The sequence below is a fragment of the Neomonachus schauinslandi genome, chromosome 2 (assembly GCF_002201575.2).
Source record: "Neomonachus schauinslandi chromosome 2, ASM220157v2, whole genome shotgun sequence".
In the NCBI taxonomy this organism is placed as follows: Eukaryota; Metazoa; Chordata; class Mammalia; order Carnivora; family Phocidae; genus Neomonachus; species Neomonachus schauinslandi.
In genome coordinates, this window is record NC_058404.1 from 102,437,114 (window position 1) to 102,464,786 (window position 27,673).

At 36.1% G+C, this 27,673-nt stretch overlaps 1 protein-coding gene across 2 annotated transcripts in view; it reads left to right on the plus strand.

The window, feature by feature from the left end:
* The window catches only part of PRDM5 (PR/SET domain 5), a 193,026-nt gene that overhangs the window by 17,838 nt on the left and 147,515 nt on the right, over window positions 1-27,673 (plus strand). For both annotated transcript variants that reach the window (XM_021681494.1, XM_044912634.1), the window contains exon 2: window positions 751-834. In XM_021681494.1, the coding sequence (XP_021537169.1) occupies window positions 751-834 (84 nt within the window). The remainder of the gene's footprint in view (window positions 1-750; window positions 835-27,673) is intronic.

A 27,673-nucleotide genomic window follows, 5' to 3' on the forward strand; every position in this document is an offset into this window, starting at 1 on the left:
CCAACCTAGCTCCCTGGCTCTCGAGTCTCTGCTTTGGTTGCCTTAGTTGAGAAAACAATGTCCCCTACCCTGGAACCGCCTCACAAGTAACTGCAGGGGGCAGCCACAGGTGCTTCTCACCTGGGAACTTGTCAAAACGCAGCTCCCCACTCCCCACTCCCAGCGATTCTGATTTTAATAAGCCCAGGATTCTGAATTTGAAACAAGTGTCCTTGTTGATTCTCATGCCAGGTTGGCTCTAAAGCCTGCACTTTGAGAACCTCTGGTTTACAGTATGCTACCTTGGCTGTTGGAAAGATTGGCAGGGGAATTTAAACTTTTATGAACAGTCTTCCTCTGAGAATGGCAAGCCTACTTCTTTCTTGTTCATAATTGGGATGAATTTATGATTTTTATGGAAACCAGGTGATTTTCTGCCTGGTGGGCTTGTCTCTCAAGTCAGGCAAAACTCAGTGCTTGTCATTTTAAGACCACTTGCCAGAGGCCTTGTCAGAATTTGAATGTTACGCAATTTAACCCTTTTATGTTGGCTCCTGTATGGTGGATTCAGTCTCTTAAGCTAAAAACAGATTAAGCTGGATTTTAAATATGTAAATATTTTGTGTTGTGTAAATTAGTTAATACTTTAAATGTGTCTCACTCGAAGGGCATGAAGGTTTGGAGAAAAAAAATTTCCGGGAAAGAAATAAGTTTATTTTAGTAACTTGATTATTGAACTAACGCCTTTTCAATGTAATCATCACTACTCAGGGTGAAAAGTTTGGACCCTTCGCTGGAGAGAAGAGAATGCCTGAAGACTTGGATGAAAATATGGATTACAGGTTGATGTGGGAGGTGAGGATGTCATTGTTATTTTAAATATGTAATGTTTTTCTTTATACTATTTCGTGCATTTACAAGGCTAAGTTAGTACGTATGGATTCCAGTTGACTATTTAAACACTGGAATGTTTCAGTTTTAAGGGACCTGAGTAGCTTGAAAGTTTAGCATTAAAAAATATACTGTTGAAATATCTTACTAGACAATTCTTCTAGAACTCAGAAGTTTATAGTTCATCATTGAAAAAGGAGTTTTCCATGCATAAGGATGTTTGGATTTTAAAACAAGCGTGTTCTTGTACTGGATTAAGAATTCAATTTCTGTAAATGAAATTACACTTTAACTTTTATTTCCCGGTTGTAGTTCTGATTTCTTAGAAACAGTTCTGAGCTCCTTGTTGGAATGAAAAATACCACTTTAAAATGTACCTCACCTATGTTTCAAGAACTGTGACTTTGTAGACAGTCTTTTGCAATCTGAAATTTCCCTAATGCGGCGATCTGTATATGCAAATGTACATCTGTATGAGAATGTTCATCCTAGTTTATGCCAAGTATATTTGTTGCTGAGGGAGAGAAATAGAGAAGTAAAGGTATAGAGATTGTTGAAGCCAAGACTTGGAAAAAACTCAGTTCCAAGAATTGGATTTGGTGGGTTCCATGAGTAGGGTGGGAGCTGAGCTCTGTGTAGGTGGGGCTGAGAGAGGTAGGATCAGTAAATCAGAAAGTGGTAGAATAAAGGGGTAGAGAGTTACACATAAAAAGTCTCTGAATGTGTATTTATCAGTTCGAGTCTGCAGAGCAACAGAACCAATACGATGGACATATATATATTTTTTCCAAAGAATTGGCTACATGATTGTTGGGGTGGCAAGTTGGAATCTGTAGGGTAGGCTTACAGGCTGGAAACTCAGATAGGAGTTGACATTGCAGTCTTGAGGCAGAACATCTCTGGCAGGCCTCAGTTGGCAGTTAAGGCTTTTGACTGAGGATGAGGGCCGGCCATATGCAGTATTGGCCTTAATCTCCTTTACGTACAGTCAGCTGACTGTAGGTGTTAACCATATCTGCAGAATACCCTCACAGCGACACTTACGGTAATATTTGATAAATACCTGGTTACTCTAGCTTAGCCAGCTTGACATAGAAAGCCATCATAGTGTATTATCTGCAAACAAAATAGATTTTTAATCATCATCCGTATTGCTGAAACTGCTGGTGGTAGGGAACAGTGTTTGAGGAAGGATTCTTGAAAGGTTTCTACAGTGTGGGTGATGGAAAATGGAAATTCATAATACAGTCCTCACTGGAAGTGGAAAATGTTATTGATTTGCCTAATTTAACGTGCTGTTTTAGTTGTTTATTTTATGAATGTAAACATATTTTCAGTGGCTTTCACTATTTTTCTATAAGGTCTTAATTTTCTCAGCAGTTATTTATTTATTTATTTTTTACCATGAAGGTTTTCAGAAATCAAACATCTATGTGACAAATAAAAAGATAACCTAAATAAGTCACAAATACACAAATACCAATTATTTAAGAGGTTGTTAATGGCTTTTGATATTTGTTCTGAAAATTTTAGTGTGGTGGGTTAATGTTTTGCACAGCTGGTTATGAGGCATTGTGAAACAGATAATGATTGTAATTTTTATTAAAGAAAGATTTGCCTATAGGAAACGTAAGCAGGCTGTTTCTGAACTGTTCTGTAGCTGACAGCGCAGCAGCGGATCATCTAGTTTTATATGACCTATTCCCATGGGCCTTTAATGTCTTTACATTAGTACTTATTTTCACACACCCCTACCCCCTGTCTTCTCACTCCACGGCCCAGAGAACTATTGATTTTATGTGTTGTACGTTCAGGTAATGTTACATCCACTTAGCGATTGCTATTCTCTATTTTATTTTACTTCTTATTTACTATCCGGGTTTTGAATAAGTAATAGACTTATTACTTAAAAAAATACTTTTTATGCAACTCAGAAGAGTATTGATGAAGAGTCTCCCCTTGATGAGCCTGCTCTTTTCACTTAAGACCTTTGATCCTTTTAACCCCTTAGTTCACATGTCCTTCTACCCCTTCCTCTAGTTCTTCTTCCTCATAGTAGTCTGGTTTTCAGTTCAGATTGTCAGCCAGTCTTTTCTCTGCTGTGCTGTCTGGGGGAGCAGTGCAGGACAGGGAACACCTCTCTCAGTGGTTTGCCTTTGCGGGGGGGAACGTTTAAAAAACAATCAACACCTTTTGAATTCCAAAAGTTTGCTGCCTGCTAGCTTTAATACTGTTACTTATTAAGTTAACTCAATGAGCTGCTTCCCAGCCTTGAGTTATACTAGGGAAGTCGCTTTTGTTATTTTGCTTTGGAGGTTCCAGACTCAGAAGGAGCAGAGAGAAAGGAGAAAGACTCCTTCTGCAGTCTTGCCCTCATGGAGCCCTTTGAGTCCTCTCCGAGGGAGGTAGTGAGCTGCCCCTCTCCGGTGGGTACTTTGGGACTGGTTATTTAAGTCATTTCTAATTTGACCCATAGCTACAAATTTAACCCCCTGCAGTTCTCAGATAGGTTGTCCTTCTCAAGCCAATAGTTAACTTAGTCTATGTGTGATTATGGAACATGAACCAGATCCTTAGGACAGTCTGGAAAATGGTGTCATGTGAGAGAGCATGTGGCATAGCTCTTCCTCAGTCTCTATTTGCACTTTGCTTATGGCCATCAGTTCTGGTGGACAGGGCCAGGAACCCCTAGGTGGCCATTTCATGCCAAAGAACTTGGAGGCACCAGTTAGGAATGAGCCTACTGGTGTGTGTGAGGCCCTGTGAGTTTGGGACAGGATATAAAGGGATCTAATGGGATCAATTGATACCGTCTGCTGTGACCTTCTCCTCTCCCTCCAGAGGTACAGGTTGGAAATTTATTGATGCCCACTGCTTCAGAGAATTCACCAGCACCTCAGCCTTTTTCTGTGTGGGCCATCAGAATTTGAGATTCAGGTCTGAAGAGACTAGTCTCATCTGTCCTTCAGGCTTGTTGGTATCCTCAGATTTTTGCTTTTCTTTTGGAATTAAGCTCATTGGTAGAAGATTCCTTTATTTCTTGGGCCTGAGGCCAATCATAAAGCTTGAGGTTGGAACCAGTGCCTGATTGTAAATACTTCCCATGGATAATTTAGTGGCATGAGCCCAGTTGTCTGTATTGTATTCTCTTCTGTAGAACAGTCTTTTTGTCTACTTTTTTCCAGGTCGTTTGGAGCTTGAGGTATATTTCCTTCCAGTCTGTACCTGCTCAAACTTGCTCAAACCAAAATCCATTCATGTACTGTGGCTAAAACTCTCAATCGTCCTTTGTTTTTAAATCTCCCTGAGCTTCTTTTTCTATAATACTTTCTTCAGTATTTCAAGGCACAGTTCAAATTCCTCCTGTCTAGGCTCTGGGTCTTTATGCTTCCTGCACATACATACCTTTAAGTTTTGGCACCTATAGAATACAACACAGATTGTACTTTTTCCTCGCCCAGCCTATTATGCAGGTATTCCAAAGTGGCTGCTGGTGTCTGCTTGAATCCTCCAAACAGCTCTACTCTGTTTGCAGTGGGTCTTCCCTTCCTTTTCCAAGACATCCTTTTGCATCACCTGTAAGAAGTTTTTGTCTAGAAACTGATCTGGTAAGTTGTCAAAACTTGGTATCATCCTGACATTTCCAGTGGAGTCATTCATTCCTAAACTTTGCATCTATTGTGAGATCACAAAGGTCTCAATCCCATCCGTCTCTCTCTCCTGCTCATGCTGGGTCCATGTTCCTTTCCATCTTTGAATAGTTCAGCAGGTGTAGTTGGGTATTTGGTGGTGTGATCTGATGCAGATTGAGCAGAATACCATGCTACAATTTAGTAATACTGGATGGGCCTCTGTGGACAAAATGTTCTTGCTGTCAGCTAGTTAAGAACTCACATGCAGAATCCCAAAGAACCAGGTAAAGCCTGGAGAGTCAAGTGAAATATCTAAATTCTGAGTGATGTTTTTACAGGAAAAATAAAATCTCTCTTACTTAGATACATGTTGATTTCTTGCTATTAAACCTTAGAAGAAAAGTATCTATAACTGGGTAGAAAAGTAATTTCTGTACATTAAGAAGAAAACAACACAAGACTTAAACTTTGCTTTTTAAAAAACCCATGCTGTTACTCTTAAGGAGCTTGTGGTCTTGCAAGGATTCCAGAACTAACACGTTGTAGGGTGCATAAAGTATGATGAGAGAAATCAACTTTACCTGTATGATTGTAACTTAATGGCATTTAAAAAATCTTACATTTGTTTACTTTTTAAAATCTATTGCCTTGAGGATTGACAAGCAAAAACTACATTTTTTTTTACATCTGAGGCTAGTGGAATTACCAGGGCTGTTAGTCATTACATTCCGCTAGGTACCTGTATATTAAAAAATGCAAAATATCAAATAATCATAGTTTTATTTATTTTTGTCAGCAGAAAAGATTCTGTACCTCTTTGTAAATAACATGCTTTCAAAAATACAGCTAGACAAATATGATTACGAGATTTGTAGGTGTTTGTAAGAATTGTTAATCTCCTACAGTTATAGTAAATTATTATTTCAAAATAAATGTGCATAGCCGGTGAACTGGGGCCCCTTCTGTGTTGGTCTTTAAATGTGGTTTGTTTTGGGGAACTTCTTTCCTAGCCCCCAGGACTTACACATTGGTGATGTTTCCTAATTAATAACCCTTCTATCTCTCTTTGGTTCTAACCAAGGAAGAATGGATAGGAGCCAGTTGAAGATTAAAATATCTACCTCATTAATAAGCATACAGTAACCTCTAAGTTCATGGCTTCAGAAGAGCTGGATTGGAGAATATGACTGGGGCCCACAGTCAGAGTGGGGACTTTATACTCTGCTTCTTAAATCTTGGAACATGTTGATGATGAAGAGGTTGAGGATAAAGGGGGGAGATGAAAATGGTGATGATGTAGAAGAAGGAGAAAGGCTAAATAGGAAGACAGGAAGATATATATGGGTTAACAGAATAGTAATAGATTCCAACCTTACTTTTATTTCTTAAAATTTTATGTTTTCTGGGAGCAAGTTACCATCTCCTATTTTTTCCTTTTGTGTTCAGTTGCTTTGTTTTAATGAGATTTCTTTATGTTTTTCTTCTCTTTATGATATGACTCTCTACTTATTTTATGGGAGACTATTTTGAGCAAAATATAATGGGAAAAAATGTCTATCCATTTCTGATCCAAGTTACTTGTTATCCAGTTTTGTCTCAAAAATCTGAATGTACTGGTGTGGAAATAACGTATCACCAAGCATTGTGAGAAAGAAGAAAATTTTCTCCCTTTGCTCTGCTGGAATCTAGAGAGTGTTCATCCTCATGCTTAAAATCCTTGACTTCTACTTCTTTCTCCCAAAGGGCTAGGAGAGTACACTATGTCTCTATATAAATATGGACATTTAGCATTATCATCTTATACAAGCACTTTGCTAAATAAAAAATCTAATGAAATGGAATTATATTAAACAGGGAAAGGATGAGTTTGAGATGTTTGGGTATTTTAGCGTTAAAAAGAGAGGAGAGAGAATGGGCAGATGCAAATTTGAAAAAATAATGGCATCGAGTGGGTATTTAGACATGACTTGTCCTTGGGCATGCCTAATTAAAGTTTAACATGATACCCTTAAAATAAAATTTTCTTCTAATGGTGACTTGAGTTCTGCCACTTGATGAGGAGTCATCCAAATTGTGTAAGATTTTTTTAGAATTGACACTTTCTGTTGTAATTTTGTTCCTGTTTATTTTTAAATTGTGTTTTTCTTTCATGGAGAAAGAAAGAAAATAGCTCTAAATCTTAAAAGTATGTATAAGTTTCTTTGTTACAGTGAAACTAAATGTTTATATAAAGGATTTGATGCTTTTTCCTTAGAACAGATAAGTTTAAGACCTTCCAAATTTGATTTGCTTAATAAGTAGTTTTGTCAAAAAAATTAAAGGCAAATAAAGATGTATTCAGATAAGCAAAACCCAACAGACCTATACCAAAGAAATGCTAGAGTAAAGGTAGCTCTTCTGGGAGAAAGAAAATGAGTTCTGATGGAAACATGGAAATGCAGAATAGAGTGAATAGCAACAGAAGGAAAATATATGGATGGATAAATATAAATGTTGGTAGTACTAAACAATTATAGTAATGTTTTATGGGTTTAAAAATATGAATAATTTATATAATGATAAGAATAATTGGAAAGGCAGGAGGGAAACAAAGGGAATTTAAGAGTTCCAAAGTTTTAGCATCATCAAGGAGATTTAACTAAATTTTCTAAAATAATAGTAAAAGATTGTTTAACTAACAAGTTAATTAAAGGAAAAAATTGGATAATAAAAGAATTTTCTTAATGCAAAATCAGGCAAGAAGTGAGAAAAAAGAAACAACTGGGTCATATAGAAAGTAAATACTAATATGGTAGCTATCAATCCAACTAGATCAATAATTATATTAAATTTAAATGGGCTAAATATTTCAATTAAAAGACTATTATTAATGGATTGAATGCAAAAACCAACCTGATGTTCCTTAACAGACAATTTTAAAATATGAAGACAGAGAATGCCTGGAAATAAAAGCATGAATAAAGATATATCAGATGTAACTTCACCAGTATTTGACAAGTAGACTTTAAGGAAGTGAACATTACTAGAAATGAAGAGGGTCAGTACACTAGAAGATATATATATTTCAAATGTGAAAGCAAAAACTGAAAGAACTAGCGATAGACATAGACAAACACAATCCTAATGGAAGACTTAAACACATCCTACTCAACTGCTCAGAGAATAAGCAGGAAGATAAAACTGGAAAGGAAAGAGAAATAATCTGATCAGTGTAATTATTAGACGTGCCCTAACTGAGATATGTAGAGTACTACCCAGTGATGGTTGATCAAATGCATATGGAACGTTTACCACAATTAACCATACGCATAAAGCATAAGTCAATAGATTTCAAAAGATGCAATCCCATTAAAAATCCTAGCAAGTTTTGTTTGGTTGGTTGTTTTGGTGGAAACTGATTGTAAAATTGATGTGAAAATCCAAAGGGATATGAATTAACCAAAGCAGCCTTGAAGTGAAAGATCAAAACTGGAGAATTTACACTATCAGATATCGAGACTTAATATAAAGGCATTCTAATTTAATACTGTGATATTGGCATAAGGGTAAGACAAATAGACAGTTTTTGACAAAGATGTCATCAATACGGTGGGGAAAGGATGGAATTTTCGATAACAGCGAGGGGTCAAAATGATATCCTTATGGAAAAAGAGTATTTAGACCCCTAATTCACACTGTATATGCAGAATCAATTTAATATGATTATAATGTAAACATGTCACGGGAAAACAATCAGCCTTTGGAAGAAAGTGTAGGAGAATGCCCTTATGATCTTAGGGTAGGTGGAGTTTTCTTAAATTAACAATAAATACTGTAAAGGGAAAAATGATACATTGGATAACAGTAAAATTAAGAACTGTTCATCAGAACATACAATAAAGAGAATGAGAAAACACATCACAAAGGGGGAGACATTTGTAATGCGTATGTCTGAAAAAAGATTTGTATCCTGACTATATTAAGAACTACAATTTGATAAAAAAAATTAAAAGAAAAACAGGCAAACACTTGAACAGACACTTCACACAATAAGATATCCATATGGCCAATAAACATGAAGTGATGGTCAGCTTTCCCAGTCATCTGGGAAATGCAATCCAAAAGCATAATGAGATGCCATGATATATTCACCAGAATGCCTAAAATTAAAAAGATAGATAATGTCAAATATTTGCAAGGATTATCTGAAACTCGTTTACACTGATGCTGGGTTTTTTAAATCAATACAGTCACTTTGGAAAACTATTTAGTGGTATGTACTAGAGCTGAATATGATACAATGTGGCCATTCCATTAGGCGTATTCCCAGTAGAAATATGTTCATATATTTACAAGAAGCCGTGTACAAGAATTTTCCTAGCAGCATGATGAGAAGTTGTCCCAAACTGGAAATAACCCAAATGTCCACCTATAAGTAAATGGCCAAATGCAGTGTAGTATATTATTAAGCTTTGTGTTATAACTGTGCTTTACAACATGGGTGAATCTCAAAAACATAACAGAGTGAAAGAAGCTGGAGACAAAGAGTCGGCAGGATTTTGTTTATATAAATTTCAAAAACAGGTAAGGCTAATTTATGAAATTATAAATCAAGGTTGCTGTTATCTCATTGTGAGGATAGTGACTTGGGAGCGGGGACCTGGAAAGTCTTCTGGGTGCTGTTTCTTGATCTGTCTGCTAGTTATATTGGTGTGTTTACTTTGGGAGATTCATAGATCTATACACTTAACGTTTCTGCATTTTTTTTGGTAATTATGTTACATTTCAACAAAAAGTTTACTTTAAAAAATAGAATAGAACAGTGAACTAAAATGCCCAGCTCATGAATTTCTACTTTCTCTCTTGACCAGAGCTGTTAGGTTGTGCTGAGACCTAAACATTGAGAGCACAGCCATATGAATACCTGGATCAAGAGCCCAGGGAGGAGCAGAGATGTCAATAAATTTGGGCTGTTCCAAGACCAGAAACAAAGCCAGTGTGGCTAGTGGTTAGTGCATGAGGGGCACTGGGTTAGAGGTTAGAGAGGTAGTTATAGGTCAGATCACAAGGTTTATTCCAGCAGCTAAAGGGTTGGATCAAGAGAATGATACCCTCTTCATACCCTGAGAAGAACACTGTGTCTTCTGGGTGGAGAACAGGCTCCTGGAGGGAGGTGAGAGTGGAGCAGGTACACTTGGTCTGCTACTATAGTCCAGGAGTGATTTGCTGGAGGCATGGACTTGGGCCTTAGCAGTGGAGTTGGTGAGAGGTGGTGGGCTTCCAGGTGTATGTTGTTGGAGGTAACTAACAACGATAAGGCTCGCTGATTGATTGTGTGTTGAAAGGGAGGAATTCAGAATGACTTTCAAGTTGTATCCTGAACCATGTGGGTGGAAGGTGGCGATGGGTGTGAGATAAGGCATGGGGCGAGTGAGAGTGGAGGGGGTGGGGGATGGGTGTATTACTGCACTGTGAACTTTGGAAGACCCGGCATTGTCCTATTGATCTGTACCCCTTAGGTCTTAGCACAGATCTAGGTCATAAATATAATTGAAGAAAAGTTAAAGTCATTTAATAGTATTGAATAAATCATTCATATTCCATAAGTATTTTTTATTGAGGTGTAATTGATATATAACTTTATACTAGATTGAGGTGTATAACATAATGATTTGGTATTTGTATAGACTGCAAAATGTTTACCACGGTAAGTCTAGATATATTGAATAAATGTATACACTATTTTTACCATTGGCATTCTTAGAAAATATGTAATTTAAAGGTTAAAAAAGAAGAAACTTCTTGATTCCCCTGGTATTTTACTGTGTTGGGTTTGCCTACTTTGTAGACATCTTTTATTTATCGCTGTTGCGAAATGGTGATTTGACTAAAATATGGTTTTTATTTTATTTTATTTTTTTTTTATTTTTTATTTTTTTTTAAGATTTATTTATTTATTTGAGAGAGAGAGAATGAGAGAGAGAGAGAGTACATGAGAGGGGGGAGGGTCAGAGGGAGAAGCAGACTCCCCGCTGAGCAGGGAGCCCGATGCAGGACTCGATCCCGGGACTCCAGGATCATGACCTGAGCCGAAGGCAGTCGCTCAACCAACTGAGCCACCCAGGCGCCCCTAAAATATGGTTTTTAAAGGAGCTGATTGGTTGGACATGAAACTGGACATTCTGTTTAGATGTTTTTTTCGTTCTTTGCAGTTATTTTGTGAATACAGCTGTTCTGATGTTTGGGAACTTGATTCAGCCCCAGCTTTCCAATGTGTTTCAGTTTTTGGGAAAAATGTTTTCAATCTTAAAATCTTTTATTTTTCTTTAATGTTTATGGAAGTCCTTTTAGGTGTTTGGAGCAAAGAAATCTCTTTACCAAATGTTTTTCTTTTGCAGACGATAACATTTTGTTTTAGGTTCCAAATGGAACCACTTAGTGTAGACATTAGTGGGAGGATACCACCTAGGAAGCCTTGTAGAATGCTGGGAATCCTAAAACAAATGCCATAGTGCATCCCTCCTGACACTAGTCCTCTAATAAGGGATAAAGCAAAGCAATTGAATGTTACATATCTTCTGGAAATTCTACTTCTGGAAGTTTGTTTTGTGGTTGTCCTTTGTCTGCCCTTCACAAGGTGGCTCCCACTTGAGGTTGGCAACCAACTTATGGCCATTCAGCCAAACCTGAGGTGTAATTAGAATAATGTTGGGAATCTAGGCAGAGTAGTTTGGTTAAACAAACAAAACAAAACAAAAAACAAAAACAACTCAATCTGTATTGTTGGAGTATTTTCACCATATTTGTGATTCTGATCAACTTAGAGCACCACAGAAATTTTATCAAATAGATACATTTGGCTACAAACAACAGCAACTCCAACTTATTTGAATAATGAGGACATTTCCTCAAATGAGAGGAAATTCAATAATTAAACAGGCTTCAGGGCTGGTTGATTAATTAGCTTACTGATGTTACCCAAGTTCTCTCTACCTCTTGGCTCTCTGCTTTGCTGACCTTGGTAGTGGCTTAATTCTCACGCTGATGGCAGGTACCAAGCACATTTCAGACAAGTAGTGTCCATAAGGAGCAAGAACACATTTTCAGGAATACTCTTCCTAATATGTCACATATCCATTCTTGAAATGGCAAAAATGGGATTGCTCTTACCCAGTCAGACATAACCTGGAGCTGGTATAGGTCAGCTTCATAGGTGAGGGTGGGCACTGGAACAAGTTTATTTAGTGTTCTTTAGGGGAAGAGGGTGGACAGAATGTATACTCCCCATGAGAGTGACATTATTGGTTCATACAGCAACTCTGTCTCAATGCTTACTCTGTTCCAGATGGCATATTAGGCAGTGGGTTTACCAAGAGATACAAAAAATACCTGGCAGAGAAGGTAAAGCTTAATATCTGGTAAGGAGTGCAGTATGTATATTTTCCATTATTTCTATATTCTCCAAATGTTTTGATTAGAAAGCACCCTTGATTAAAGTTTTTGGTTATCAGGACTTTAAAGTCTTTGGTAATCAGGTTAAAGAATAATTCTAGAGTTTGAGGCAAGTATTTCAAGTAGAAAGTATAAAGGAAGGGAGGGAAAGTGTAAATGAAGAGAGATGCATGTATCAACCAGATTATTATATTTTCAAAACATTTATTTTTCATTACACAAGTCACATGTGACTACATGATGTAAAAAATTAGAGCAATATACATGAAGTTAAAGTCCCACATTTTCTTTTTTCTGTGTATCTTCTCTTGTAAATCATTTTGTGTGCATTTCCATACATATGTAATACCAGTAGGAATTGCATGAATTTTTTATGTCTGTCTTATTTCAACATATGCAATAACAATATTGCACATCTGAGATGTGATTACTGAGAAAGCCTTGTCTCCTTCACTAACAGTTTACACATAAATGTAGGAGGCATTCGTGAATGTTTTTATAGCAGCTTTATTGAGATATAATTCACATACCATAAAATTCACCATTTAAAATATACAATCCAGTAGTTTAAAGTATGTTTGTAGAATGTGGAGTCATCAGCACTATTTGATTTTAGAATATTTTCATTACCCCAAAAAAGAAACCCTGTACCTATTAGCAATCATTTTTAATATTTTATGTACCCATCAGTGTCTTGTGTAAAATTACATTTTAAAGAGTCATATTTCTCTAAATAATTTTCTGAACACTTTAAGTCCTTAGAGTGAATGTTCCATTAACTTCTTAGGACAAGTTTCAGGGAAAATATTTCAGATCCTTAGAAAGATCTCTGAGCAATGAATATATGCATTTTTGGAAGTAGAACCGTTAGCAGTCCTGGGAGTTTTATTGGGAATTGGTGTATGTTTTGGTATTTATTGCATAAATAAAAATAAAGAAATTTCATGAAATTAGTGGTAATCATATTTCCTGTATTTTTAGATTTCTAGCTGCATAATAGAACAAGAAGACAGTTAGCAAAATAAGAGAAAATCACCTTTAAGAAAGTACAGTGTTGTGGCATTAGGGGAACTGATATTTGTTACCTCCTAACCCTGTAATAGCTAATAAGTCTATTTTCTTTATACTGAGAGCCAAAAAAATGAGGGCCAAGGGGGACAACCTGAGTAATGTACTTACATTAAAATCTCTTGAAAGCTTTTAAAAGATCTTCTGAGATGACACTTTAAAAGCACCGTATTTAACCTTAAGTGTGTAGACCTCCACTGTCCAGTATGATAGCAACTGGCTACATGGCTGGGGCTGTGAGCACTTGATACCTGGCTAGTATGACGATAAACTGAATTTTTAATTTTATTTACTTTTCAATAATTAAAATTTAACTTAAAAAACTAAAGCAGTGTAAAATATTTTTCACTTAAATGCTGCTTTATTTTTTGGTAAGACTATATTTTACTTTTCTGCTGCATGATGTGAGATAATCATTATACTGTGGGTGTGTGTCAGGCATGTGCATTATTTTTTAATATTTTATAGAAATATATCACCAGTTTTTTTGGTGTCAGCAGAATAATTCAAATGGTTTTCTGAAGATAAATCAAATGATTTTTTTCTGCACACCCATGCAACATTGTAATGTGTTTATTTGAATATTTTATGTACACAGCATGAGTTACTTTTGAAATTGGTAACTTCATAGAAATATTTGTTATACATTATATGGTGTATGTATTTTATATGTATTTATAGACGTTACAATGTTTTAATACTATATCATTACATTAGCTTTCTAGTGTAAAAACAAAGTATGGAAAAATATTTAAGCATATGAAGTATATAACTTATGCAGACTTGAGTGCAGATGCAGAAACTAGAACAAGAAAAGATGGAATGAGAATGGAAGAAGATATGCCACAAATTTCACAATAAAGACAATTTTATTTTCTGTGATTGAGTAAAAATAAGCTATTTTCTTGTAAAGAAAAGAAGCAAATTAGTAAAGATGACTATATGGAGAAATATTTTCAGCAAATACAGAATGAATTTGATGACAAGTGTCTTCTCAATATTAAAAAAAGAATTTATGAACTTGTTTGCTAGAAATCAGAATTAAATGTATAATAAAAAAATATGTTTGATTTCAACAGTATCTGAGAGTGTAATTTTGGCCACCTTGGTTCTCACTCTAAGGAAAAAAGAGAACATTTTCAGTTGGAGAGTTTATAGGAGAAATTATTTCAGATGTCAAATTTTTTTGGAAAATTACAAGGAAAAGCCTAAAAGTGAAAGGTCAAATAATTGCCTGTAGAATACATGGCCATTCTGACAATAAAGATCAAAGTGAGCCAAAGTTTGAAAAATTGCACATATTTTTCTTTGGCTTTAGATGAGTCATGTGACATGAGATTCTACCCAGTTAATGCTTTCCACATAGTTTGTTTCAGAGGATTTCCAAATTTACAAAGAACTATCAGTACATGGCCTAAATAAATGAACTTGGGGTGTAGACTTAAAAAAGTGGCTTTTCATGGAGGATGGTACTTCAGGTATGGTAGATCAAAATATCAAGATTTATGGAGTTTTTTTAAAAGAAAGATGAATGTTTCCCATATGACCTAATCCTGCTATATGATACATATTGAAAATATTTGCATTCAGTTTTCTGAAGTAGACTCTCTGAAAAGTATTATGGATTCAGTTACTAAATTCATTCATTTATGTGCAAGTGATTTTAATCATTGCCAGTTTGGAATTATTAAAAACAGTAGAAGACAATGAATTTAATGATTTTGTGCTCTTTGCCAGTATTCAATGGTTGAGTTATGGACGAGTTTACAAAGATGACTGTACTACTAACTCTTGAAAAAAAGAAGACTTGACAAATACTCAATAATCAAAGACAAAGAACAATTTCATTGTGATTTACGTTTTCTCACCAATATCACACTGCATGTAAGTGAGCTAAATTTGAAGCTTCAAGGAAAAGAAAAGCATTTTATAACCTAGCTGGTTGTTGAAATTGAAAATTTCAGTAATACAAATCAATAACAATGTCTTTATATGTCTTAAAAATGAATTAATATACAGATGATTTTAATTATAATATGCAGTGTCAAGTAAAGCTGCTGCAAAAAACTACAAGAACGATTTGATGAATGTTAATAACAATAAATTTAGGCTTTTCCATTTATACAGTCTCTCTGAATTCAGTTTTATGAATACTCTTTTGATATAAAAGCTAATTAATTTACATAACTTGGATAGATGTAGTTTTGAAACTGATGTGCATTTTCTTCAAAGTCAAATCAGTTCTTATAAAAATGTGGAACCAGTTTTGTCAATATAGATGTGCACATATAATTTCATTATTGGGAAAATTATAAGTATCTTTGGAACAACTTTGTGAACCTTTTTTAAATTATAAATTTTATGAAATCTAAACTGAGATTAAGTATTTCTGATTTAAAAGATAGCATACAAATTGATATGTGGTGTGCTGTAAGTGTAAAATACATCCAGATTTCAAAGAGTTTGAATGAAAAAGGATGTAAAATGTCTTGTTAATAATTTTTATGTTGATTACATGTTAAAATGATAATATTGTGAAATGTTAGTTTAAATAATATTTATATTATTACAATTAATCTTTTATTGTTGTTCAATGTGACTACTATTAAAATTGCTTATGTGGCTTATAGTATATGTTTATTGGATAGTACTGGTGTAGACCATGTCAAGATTAACCTGAGCTCCTCCTTGGGGCTTAGCTCATGGCAGAATTGGATAGCAGCATAGGTCATATTTATGGAGATAGTTAGCTTTAATATTTTAGTTTGTGTATCCTTTACTTTAGGATATACATTTGGCACTTGATCTTAGCTTTGGCTTATTTCTTTTTCTATTTTGTGTATATTTTTTAAATTAATAGACCTTACTTTTTAGGGAAGTTTTAGATTACAGCAAAATTGTCAGGAAGGTACAGAGAGTTCCCATGTAGTCTCCCCTGCCCTGCCACACACAGAGTTTCCTTTATTATTTACATTTTGCATTAGTGTGGTTCATCTGTTACAATTGATGAGCCAATATTGATACATTATTACTGAGCTCTGTAGTTTACATTTGACTTCCTTGTGTTGTACATTCTATAAGCGTTCTGACAAAGGTTTATATCTTTGTATTTTACATTCTTTGTGTTTTGACAAATGTATAATGACATGTGTCCACCATTACAGTGCCATATAGAATAGCGGCACTGCCTTAAAAATCTTCTGTGTTCTGCTTATTCATCCATCTGTTCCTTCCCTCAGTCATAATAGTTTTACTGCCTCCAGAGTTTTGCTTTTTCCAGAATGTCTTACAGTTGGAATCATATGGTCTGTAGCCTATTCAGACTGGCTTCCTTCATTTAATAATGTGAATTTTAAGCTTCCTTCATGTCTTTTTGTGGCTTGATAGCTCTTTTATTTTTATCACTGAGTAGTATTCCATTGTATAGATGTACCACAGTTTATCCATTTACCTCCTGAAGGTAATTTTGGCAATTAGGAGTAAAGTTGCTATAAATATTTGTGTGCAGATTTTTGTGTGGACACAAATTTTTGACTCATTTGAGTAAACACCTGGTAGCGTGACTCCTGATTGTATAATGAAAATGTTTATTTTTTTTAAAAGCTTCCACTGTTTTCTAAAGTAGCTGTTAACCATTTTGCATTGCTATCAGCAATGAATGAGAGTTCCTGTTGCTCCACATCTTCCCAGCATTTGATATTGTCTGTTTTGGATTTTGGCCAATTCTAATAGATACGTAGTGGTATCTCATTGTTGTCTTAATTTGCAATTCCCTAATGACATATGATGTTGAACATTTTTTCATATGCTTATTTGCAAATTGTACATCATCTTAAGTAGGACATCTATTGAATCTTTTGCTCATTTTGTTTTCTTATTGTTAAAGTTTTAAGAATTCTTTGTATCTCTTATATGCCAGCAAAGAATTTCTCCCAGTCTGTAGTTTATCTTTTAATTTTCTTCATAGTATCTTTTTAGAACAGAAGTTTTTTAATTTTAATGAAGTTTAAATACTCAGCTTTTCCTTTCATGGATTGATGCTTTCAGTATTGTATCTAAAAAAACCATCACCAAACCCAGCATCACCTGAGATCATAACCTGAGCCGAAGGCAGATGCATAACCAACTGAGCCATCCCAGTGCCCTGCAGATTGTTGTTTAATCAAGAAGTGACTTTAATGAATTTGTTTCTTATGGAGTCATAGGTACAGTAAAGTACAGAGATAAAGTTCTATAGAAGTTAGCTGGTCAAAAATTGTGTTGCTTTTGTTGAAAAAAAAATTGTACTACTCTATGGAATGTTTAGTTACCATTATCGGAATTATAAACAATAATAATATAATATAATATGATTTAATATAACACAATAATATAAATATAATTATTATAAATAAGTAATATTTGAGATTTCAAATTTACCTGGGTGACTTCACTGACAGTTTTTTTTTAAATAATTAAAAACTATTTCCTTATTTTATACTTCTTTTGTCATGTGGCCAGAGTTTCCTACATACTACATTTTATGATTTCCTGGGCATTAAAAATGAAGTTAGCATAAAGATAAGGCCATTTTAATTGAAATCATTTAGACAGCCCGGAGTTAAACTTTGGTACCAGGAGTGGAAAAACAACTGAATTGCTAAATTGAAAAGTTATCCCAGGAACAGAATATGGTTATCCCAGCAGCTGGCCACATAAATGACTACAAAGCTACACAAATGTTAACTTGATTAGTTCACTGGCAATTCCAACTTGAATGATGTGGTACATGAAAGAAGCCATGATCAGAAATTATGGGTGTTTGGGGAGAATACTATTTGCTACTTGTAAAGGTCACGTGTGTTTCAGGAACAGAGTCTTCTATTTATTTGGTGCTATAAAAATATAGGTGAACTCACCTCATGCTCTCTTACTTACTAAGCTTACCATCCTGAACTCTGACTTGTTGAACCTACCTTGTCTCAGAGTTAGGATTGGAGTCATTTTCAGCAAGTAAGTCTTCATGCTTCTCATAAAGTATATTTCATTTATGATACATTATATGTGATATTTCTCAGATGAAATTTTTCTGGATAGGTCTTGTTGACACAACTATTTTGAGTCTTACAATGAATCCCCTATAAGAGTTTATTTTGTTTGTAAGGATTCCTCTGGATTTAACTGATTCTATATGACATTATAAATTTTTCTCCAGTATTTTACTGAAGTTACATAAAGCAGAATACATCCTAGTTCCTATAGTAATAGAGAATGAAGGTGGTTTTTATTTTTCTAAAATTTTACATGCATTCCTTTGTGTCTTGGGGATTCCAAAGACTTGTTGTAAGTAGAATACTTGGATTCTTCATCAGATATATCTCCACTAAATAAAGCTTATAAAATTTTAATTTTATCCTGAAATATACATCAGACCTAGAATTTATTTCATGGTCTTAAGTGTTTTTTTCAACTTTTTTACTTTGTAGGGTTTTTATGTTTTCAGATCTTGTTTCTCTTTAGCTATTTGGCTATATAGTCAGTCTTCCTATAATGTGATATGTGTGTTTCCAGAATTCAATGTGCTATGCAAAATTGCTCAATAAAATCTATGAGGCTTATGGGAAAAATGGGGTTAGGGACATGATGTGAAAAAAAATCTCCAGTGACACATAAAATAAAATATAAGAATCTAATAAAAATGGTAGTAGTTTTACACATATTAAATGGTTAAGCAATACATAAATACTGTAATAAATATGTCAATTTGCTTTGAAAAAGACCTGAAGAGTGTTTGTGGAGGTATATGTCAGGAGGGTTGCAACTTGTGAGTTCCAAAGAGGTCGTGGAAGGAGGGTTATCTGAAATTGGTTGGAAGGTTGTAAAACCCAAAATGGATGGGTATGTCTCATAACACATATGGTAAACTGAAGTAGGTGGTAGGTATTTGAGGTGGATGTGTTTTGTGTATTTCTGTGTGGCTCAGTTCAACTAAGTGCAGTTTTCTTCATCCACTTAGTGTTTCTGGGAGACAAAATTTGCACAAGCAGTTGCAAAATTTGTGTTATGCTGAAATTTTCCCCTACTCACATTGGAACCCAACTGACACTTTCAGAACAAACATCATAGCAGAACGAACTATATACACTTGAAATACTGATAGTTTTATAAAACATTTTCATAAAAATGTTTTAGAAATAACTTTACTTAAATTACTTATCCAACCCAACATGGTACCTACCCTTTAAACAGCTATTCCCTTCAAAAATATATATCTGGAAGCATTTTCTTATTTAAGGAGTAGCTACCAAAATGCTCACCCCTTTGTACTTTGCTCTTTGTCTACTACTTTTTACTGAATCTGTCACTACCTTCATTGCTCTGTCTACATCACACTTTCCCCTTGCCCTTAGATTAATCATTTCCCAGCATTTCATCTGACTTTTAACTTTGGCTCAGTCTTTCTCTATGGCCACTTTTCTCATGGACACTTGGGTGAGTCCCATTCTAACTTGGCTTGGCCCCCAGAAACCATGCTCAACCTTCTTAGTTGCTTTGCCTGCTGGGCACAAGTGGACGTGCGGCTTCAGGATTGCCCCTGTGAGGTACTTGAAGTGTCTTGACTATCCGACACTGGCTGAGGAAGAAACTCCTGCCCTGTATTTCTAATTCTACAACTGGTGAAGACAACGTGGCTGCTTTATCTCCAGATCATTCTCAGCGCAGTGCTCTAGGCAGCCACCGTGGATCAGAATTGGCATGCAAGCTGAAAGCTTTTCCCTATCTCTGTTTTAATATGTTTTCGGGTTTGTGTGGCACAGGCCTTGACTTCCAGGGTGGCCTGAGCCAGGGCCCTGGGCAGGTTAACAGGGAGATGCAGAAGGTTTGGCCACATGCCTTCGGTCACCAGATTTGGCACACAGTCCACTTCGGATATCCCAGTCAGTTCATCAGGGGGGCCTCTTGACATCACCGTAGGCCAAGAACACTGTCCATCCACTGCTTGCTAGAGAAGAGAGCCCGTCCACAGCCCAATGTTGTGACCTGCTGCCTGAGAGACAGATGATTATGCTGCCTGCTCCACAGGCCACACTTAGAGCAGGAACCTTCTCCTTCCTCTTCCTTACAAGGCACTGCCATTGCCTCATGAGCAGTGGCTCTAGTCCCAGGCCCTGGGCAGTAGGAAAGACAGAGAAACCTATAGCCAGGGACTAGCTTTCTCAGGTACCTACAAATGCCTCAGTACTGGACAAGAGAATGAAAGACATTTTCAGAACAGGGTTAAATAATAGTGGTGTGATAAGAAATCTTGTCTTATTCCCGATTTTAATGTCAGCGTTTATGTGTTTCACCATTAAGTATATTGGCTGTGATTTAAATTGGCTATTATTTTCATACTGAAATTGTTAGGAATGCGGTGACAAATGAAACCAGTCAAATGGAGTTAAGTCAGATGTTTCATTTTTAAAATCTTCTCTTGAGATTTTGAAGCAGATATCCCATTTTAAATTCTACATATTTATCTCTTCTTCATCTAACAAGGAAAGACAAAGAAAAGATAACATTTTACTACCTCCGCTTCCTACTCCCACTTTCCAAGTTTTGTTGATCTGTGATGAAAGTCATTAGTATGGACTTCATATATTAATCTTCTGATTCAATAATAGAATTTTTTACTGTTGGATTTTTGAGTTCCTGATTTTGATCACTTGGTCGATTGGGAAAACCTTCATCAATGAAAGTAACCCCAAATTTGGATAAACATTTTATAAAGTGTAGATAATAGCCCAAGATGCACCAGGAGCTAATAAGAAAGCACCTATTTAAATTAGTTTCTATCTGCAGTGCCAGAAAAAATAATACACTTGGTGCTGAAATAAAAGCTGTTCTTGCAGAAACTGTTTATTAGTTTTTGAGAAGTCATGGAGAGTAGGGCAAGAAAGTCCCCAGTGGGGAAAAGGTAGATTTTGGAAATGATCAAGTTCTTCAACTACAGAATTTTGGAATGAAACACCAGACACATTGCTTGAGAGTAGTTAAGTTAGGAAAGTGGCAAACACTAGAAACTGGTAGGGTATAATAGAGCTTTAGTTAGGTCAAATGTTTAATGTTTAATGGTTATGTAAGCCCAGAAGAGGCTTGCAAATCTGAAACTCGGTACCCGTTAAACAGCTCCCCGTGTCTTCCTCTCCCCAGCCCCTGGTAACTATCTTTCCACTTTCTGTTTCTATGAGTTTGGTTACTTTATTTATTTATTTTTATTTTTTTAAAGATTTTATTTATTTATTTGACAGAGAGAGACACAGTGAGAGAGGGAACACAAGCAGGGGGAGTGCGAGAGGGAGAAGCAGGCTTCCCGCTGAGCAGGGAGCCCGATGCGGGGCTCGATCCCAGGACCCTGGGATCATGACCTGAGCCAATGGCAGACGCTTAACGACTGAGCCACCCAGGCGCCCCAAGTTTGGTTACTTTAGATACCTCATAATAAGTAGAATCATACAGCTGACTTCTTTCAGTTTGCATAATGTTTTCAAGATTCATCCATGTTTTAGCATGTGATGGGATTTCCTAACTTTTTAAAGCTGAATTTTATTTCATTGTATGTATACACCATATTTTGTTTATCCATTCATCTGTTGATGGACATTTGGGTTGCTTCCACTTCTTGGTTATTATGAATTGTTCTGTTATGAACATGGGCGTGTGAACCTTTTTTTTTTTTTGAGATCCTGCTTTCTATTCTTTTGAGTGTATACCTAGAAGTGAGTTTACTGGATTTTTTTTTTTTAATCTTTTTAGGAACCTCCATAGTATTTTGTACAGTGGTTGCACCATTTTACAGTCCCACCAATGTTGCACAAAGGTTCCAATTTTTCCACATCCTTGCCAAAACTTGTTAGTATTTTTTAAATAGCAGCCATCCTAATGGGTATGAGGGATAGATAATGTTTGAAGATATATAGTTGATATTCAAAAGCTGTTAGTAAAGTAGAATGATGGACCAAATGCTTATGTGATGAAGTATGGCTAAATGTAAAGCCAATTTTTGAAGTTTAAGATGGGGGATACCAGACTTGATATTGACTCATATGCAAGTGTCTTAAGGGTTTACTTGATTTTATATGGACATTTTGTTTAGCAGTATTACTTGGCAGCTATATCAAAAACCCAGCCTGCAATAAAAGAAGTAGAGTGTTGAGATCATGGCAGAGAATAGTGCTGTTGTACTGTGCACTGGTCAGATTGTATGAGGAGGGTCATGTCACGTTCTGGGTGTTAGTTATGGATCCAGAAATTGGTAAACAGCTGACATTCAACAGAGAGCAGCCATACACAGAAGGGGTTTAGAAACTGTGACCTCTCAGTCAGTTGAGAGAACTGGGGTTCTTAACCTGAAGAAGACTAGAATCATACTTGTCTTCATATGATTTAACATGTTGTCATGAGGAAGATGGTGGCGGTTTAGTTTTCCTGTTTGAGGACAGAGCTAAAAAGCAAAACAAAACAACACAACACATGTGGGACTGGAGAGAAGCATGTTTCTAATGAACATGAGATAACCTTTTCTGTCAGAGGGGTAGAGTTCCCCTTTGAGGGAAGTGTTTGAGCTTAGCCTAGGAGGAGATAGAAGGGGTGCTGTGCAGGATAGTCCTTTGCTAGATGGAAACCCAGCAAGATGGAGCTATGTAAAAACTGTTAGTTCCTTCTTTGAGCAAAAGAGACTGAGAAGCTAGAAAAAAACCAGTTGCATTCACAAAAAGCCTGAAATCTAGTAGTGTCCATTTTTGCCTGCCCAGTCTGAACCCTACCTAGAACTCTGAGCTAATAAATTTTTCCATTAGGAAGAGTCTGGAGTGCCAAGAGTCCACTCTGGGTTGATGGTGACCTACAGTCTTTTTCCAGCGTGCCTCCAAGTGCCATACAGATCCCAAGACCTGACCCACTGCTAACCTCTCTACACTTGTCCTCAGAGTTCCTGCTTCACACTTAACTCTATCATTATAATTTTACAGTACTTTCCCCTCCCCATATGTGCCTTTGCCTCTGCTAGTCTCTTTACTTGGACTGTGCCCTTCTTTCACTCCATTCCTGCCTCTTATTCCTGCCAGGCTGATGTAGGGGCTTCTCCTCACTGCTCTCCGAATACTTAAGGCAGGCTACTGTTCTGACTTTACTGCACTTTAGGGTATCTGTCCCCACATGCTGGACTGTGGAATAATAGAAGAGTTGAGTATGTGTATTTTTTTCAGTTTAGGCCATAACATTATATTGTTCTAGAAACCTTCAACCTTAATCTGGTTGAAATGTGTAGGCTGAATCTTGGAGTCAGAGGTTAGCTGAACCTCTCCCCTCCCTTCTGCTTCTCCTCTTCCTCTTCCTTCACTTTCTTCCCCTTTGCTCCTCCTCCTCCTCCTTGTTCATCCTTTCCATTTCTTCCTTCCTCTTTTGTCTTTCCTTCCTCCCTCCTCTTTTTAAAAAATGTGCAGTCTCCTTACACAGTGTTCTCATGCAGAGTTTGGCAGGCTTTTTCTATTCTGTAATTCACTCATCCCTTAACCAAGCCTGAGTATTTCCAAGACCTCAGATGTGTAGATCCTAACAGAGATTCCAGATCACTTTTGTGTTGACATGAGGATTTTTTTTTCAATATGGAAAATGAGGTTCAAACATACCTTGTTCAGTTTCTACACATTTGTCTTCTTATTTACTTGTCTTTCTAGTTTTTTTTGTATTTGTGCCAGACTCCTGATGCCAACCATCTGTTGATTCTTTAGTATTATAGCAACACAGGCTCTGTTTGTATTCAGGGTAGTTTGCATTTTTATGTTTGCCAAGACGTTTTGCTGTTATTATGTGGTAAATTAAACGTGAGAACAACGGGCAGGATAGAAGTCTCTTTATGAGCAGCTTGATGGATTTGTATCTAAGTATATAAGCTGTTGTGTGGTTACTCAGTTTTTGGTCTGTTTTAGTAACAAATTGTAGCTCTAATTTATGTTTAATATAAAAAAGGAGATTTAATGAATTTTCCCTTAAGTTAGGTGTGGTATTTTCTGCAAGTCAAAAACACTAGCATTCATGTAACTTCTTTGTATGCAGTGGAGGCTCTCCAAACATTGTTGAAAGTTTGCATAAAATTATACTTGAGGAATTCCATGTTTTCTTTTTATATAAAGAAGATTAATGTTCATGGACTTGAGTGAATTCCATCTAATGATTTGGCCTATAATTCCTTTACTGTATGATAAATGACTATTCTGAAAGTGCTTTGTTCTTTGAAGAATTTTTAGGACAGCTTAGATAATTAAACCTTTGATGTGCATATTTGTTACTTTTTAACTTTTGATTAACGAATCATGTTTTCCCAAAATCTTCCCTTCTGTTAGGCCCTAGAGATCAGTCGAAACACATATTCTTTTGTCCACATTTAAGATGGCTTTATATTTTGCGGATCTCATAGAAATTTCAAACCCAAAAGAGGGCTATGTTGACATATTGCCAGGATTTGCAAGTTGTCTCCAATTTGCATATTAATAAGTAGATTGCAGGTGACCTGGAGAGGAATATATTCTTGTGTATAGAAGAGACTGTAGATCTTAGTATCATTTCCTATTTTTTATCTATGGACGTCACTTTCAGGTCAAAGGGAGTGTGGGAGTAGTTCTCCACAAAAAAATCTGTTTTTTTTTTTTTAAAGATTTTATTTATTTATTTGTCAGAGAGAGAGAGAGAGCACAAGCAGGGGAAGTGGCAGGCAGAGGGAGAAGCAGGTTCGCCGATGAGCAAGGAGCCCGATGTGGGACTCAATCCCAGGACCCTGGGATCATGAAGGCAGACACTTTCCCGACTGAGCCACCCAGGAGTCCCAGAAAATCTGTTTTCTTAAGAGTTGTAGTGCTCAGCAGCCCTTTTATGTAAGAGTACCTGCTATCCATGCAACCATTTACAGATTTAGCACATTCAGGATCTCTGTTCCCACATTTCTTTAATTCTGTGGCATTGCATTTTCCTTTGGTACCATTGCCAGAGCACCTGTCATCATTCTAATAAATTTATCACATCTCTATAGAGAGAAAGGACTCTAACGGGTTTTCTAAGCACTCTTTTTTACTTCTAGATTCATAGACCTTTATATGGAAATCTGAACTCCAAGAAGCTCTGAAAACCAAATTCCTTAAAACCAAAGCTCTGAAAACCAAATATAAATAAGATATATATCTTATTTAGCAGCAAAACCTGACTTGAACTTGTGTAAGGCTGTTTGTAGCCTTTTGCTTTTATCCTATTTAGCATGACTATTCATGGATTTAGTGCAGAAATGTGAATGTGTCTGATTATGGGATGGTGTTCCAAACTCTGTAGAAAATGTTATGTAAACAGTATATGCACTATATTATCTTTCTAAAATAAATTAAAAAAAAATCAGCTTTCAGAAACATCTGGTTAAAGAAATTGTGATGTTGGATAGGAACATTTCCAATTTCTGTTTAGGTAAAAGCTCAAGAACTATAGGTATTTCTATAGGAGAAAACCATTAAAGGTAAGTATAATAGGCTAACAATATATGAGTAAAGCAGTAGGTTTTAGAGTCAGTAAGGAACTCTTTGTTATTGAAAAAAAATGTTATGTATATTCGTGAGATAGAACATGATACTACCCACATGTATAAGTAGTTCTGTTTGCAGGAGTTCATTGCTTGAGACGTCCTGATGTTGTCTGTCTCCCCCAGTGAACACATTTGGAAGGTGATGTCATGGGTCTAGCGAGCTGATCATTAGAGTTTAATATTAGAGTTTTTGTGTATGCACAGAACAAGTTTTTCTCACTTTTGTGTTAACAGTTGCCAGTGAAGTGAGATATCTCTGGACAAAGAAGGTGTTGTTATCACTTTGTAACTTTAGGTGAGTTATCTTTAAAAGTAGTTTGTTGCAAACTTAAAAACGCTGCTTCAAGGAAAGCCCTAAATTTGTAAGCACACTTTTAAAAACCTTCAACCAATATTATATAGTACCTTTTGAGCATCAGTTTCCCCAACTTCTTCTCTTTATTATGTTCTACATCTGTATTTTTAATGGTTTATTATGTCTTTACGAGGTGAAAAAGTAATAGAAAAATATTTATGGTCAGTGGTTTCCTTGTGTGTTAAATTCTTGATGCGAGTTTGATATCTCTGTTATACTGGTGAAAGGACACTGGCAGCTGTGTAATAAATGTAAAAAAAAACCATAATTGAAGGTTTAAGATTTGGGAAAAACTGATGAAATGGGGAATGCAGAAACATGTTTTTGTTTTTGTTTTTTTTTTTAATTTTAGGAGGGGAACTGATTATGTCTGTAATGCAAGAATTAGCGTTAAAATTTATAAATAATACGTAGTAGGTCCCTTCTCTATTCTTTTCCTCCCTTCCTTCATTTAATATAAGACTAAATCTCTTACATTAAACATTTATATTATGCTTAAAGGCATTTGCATTATTTTTATATAACTAATATTATGTAGATTGTAAATCACCATTTATCATCTCATCTGAAGTGAAAGAAGCAAGACAGTGAGGATGTCCCTTGGTCAGACCGCTTCAAGGAGCTGGAATTTGGCCAACAGCCTGAAGCAGCTTGGAAGCAGATCCCTACAGGGTCTTCCCCATAAACCTTAAACAGCGAATCCAGTCCCACCCATCAAGACTTCTGATCTACAGAACTAGGAAATAAGAAATGAGTATTGTTTTAAGCTATTCTGTTGGTGGTAATTGTGGTGCAGCAGTAGAAAACGAATACAGGTTTTGGTACCAGGAGTTGGGTATTAGTTTTCTACTTTTGACTGTAACAAATCACCACACACTTAGTGGCTTAAGACAGCATTCTTTTTTAAATCTTACTGTTCTGTAGGTGAGAAGTCTGAGTGAGTTCTCTGCTTAAGGTCCTTCAAGGCCATATCAAGGTGTTGCAAGGCTGCGTTCTCATCCGGAGGTTTCGATGATCAGTTTGTTTCAAGCTCATTCTGGTTGCTGGCTGGATTCAGTTCCTTGAGGTTATAGGACTGAGGTGTGTGTTCTGTTGCTGACTGCTGGTCAGAGGCAGCTTTCAGGGTTCCCCATCAGGCCGCCTTGTATCCCTGCCATCTCAGTAATGGAAAATCCTTCTCATGTCAAAGCCTTCTCATGCTTCCTGGCTCTCTGACTTCTCTGCTCACCAGCCAGAGAAAATTCGAGGGTCTTAAACAGCTTGTGTGATTAGTGAGGCTCCCCAAGGGTATTCTCCCTTTTGTGATATAGCATGATCAGAGGAGTGATAACTCACTGTCCTCACAGGCTCTACCTACACTCAAACTGGAAGGTATTCTCAAGGGTCATGAGGAGTGATTCTTAGAATTCTGCTTACCAGTTGGCAACTAGGAACCAAGGTTCTAAGGATATTGAGTTAGTATAATGTGGTGGGCTCTGGAACCAAACTGTCTTGGTTTGAACACTAACATCAATACTTAACTAGCTGTGAAACCTTAGATAATTTATTCTGATTGTGTTTCAGTTTCCTTATCTGTTAAATGTGTTTAATACATAGCACCCACCTCATGGGGTTGTTTTGAGGAATATATTGTATATTATGTGTAAAGGTGCTTATTAGCCAAGTGTGTGACACATAATAAACACTCAATAACTGTTAGCTGTTATTACTATCCTTATTTGTTCTTTAAAGCAG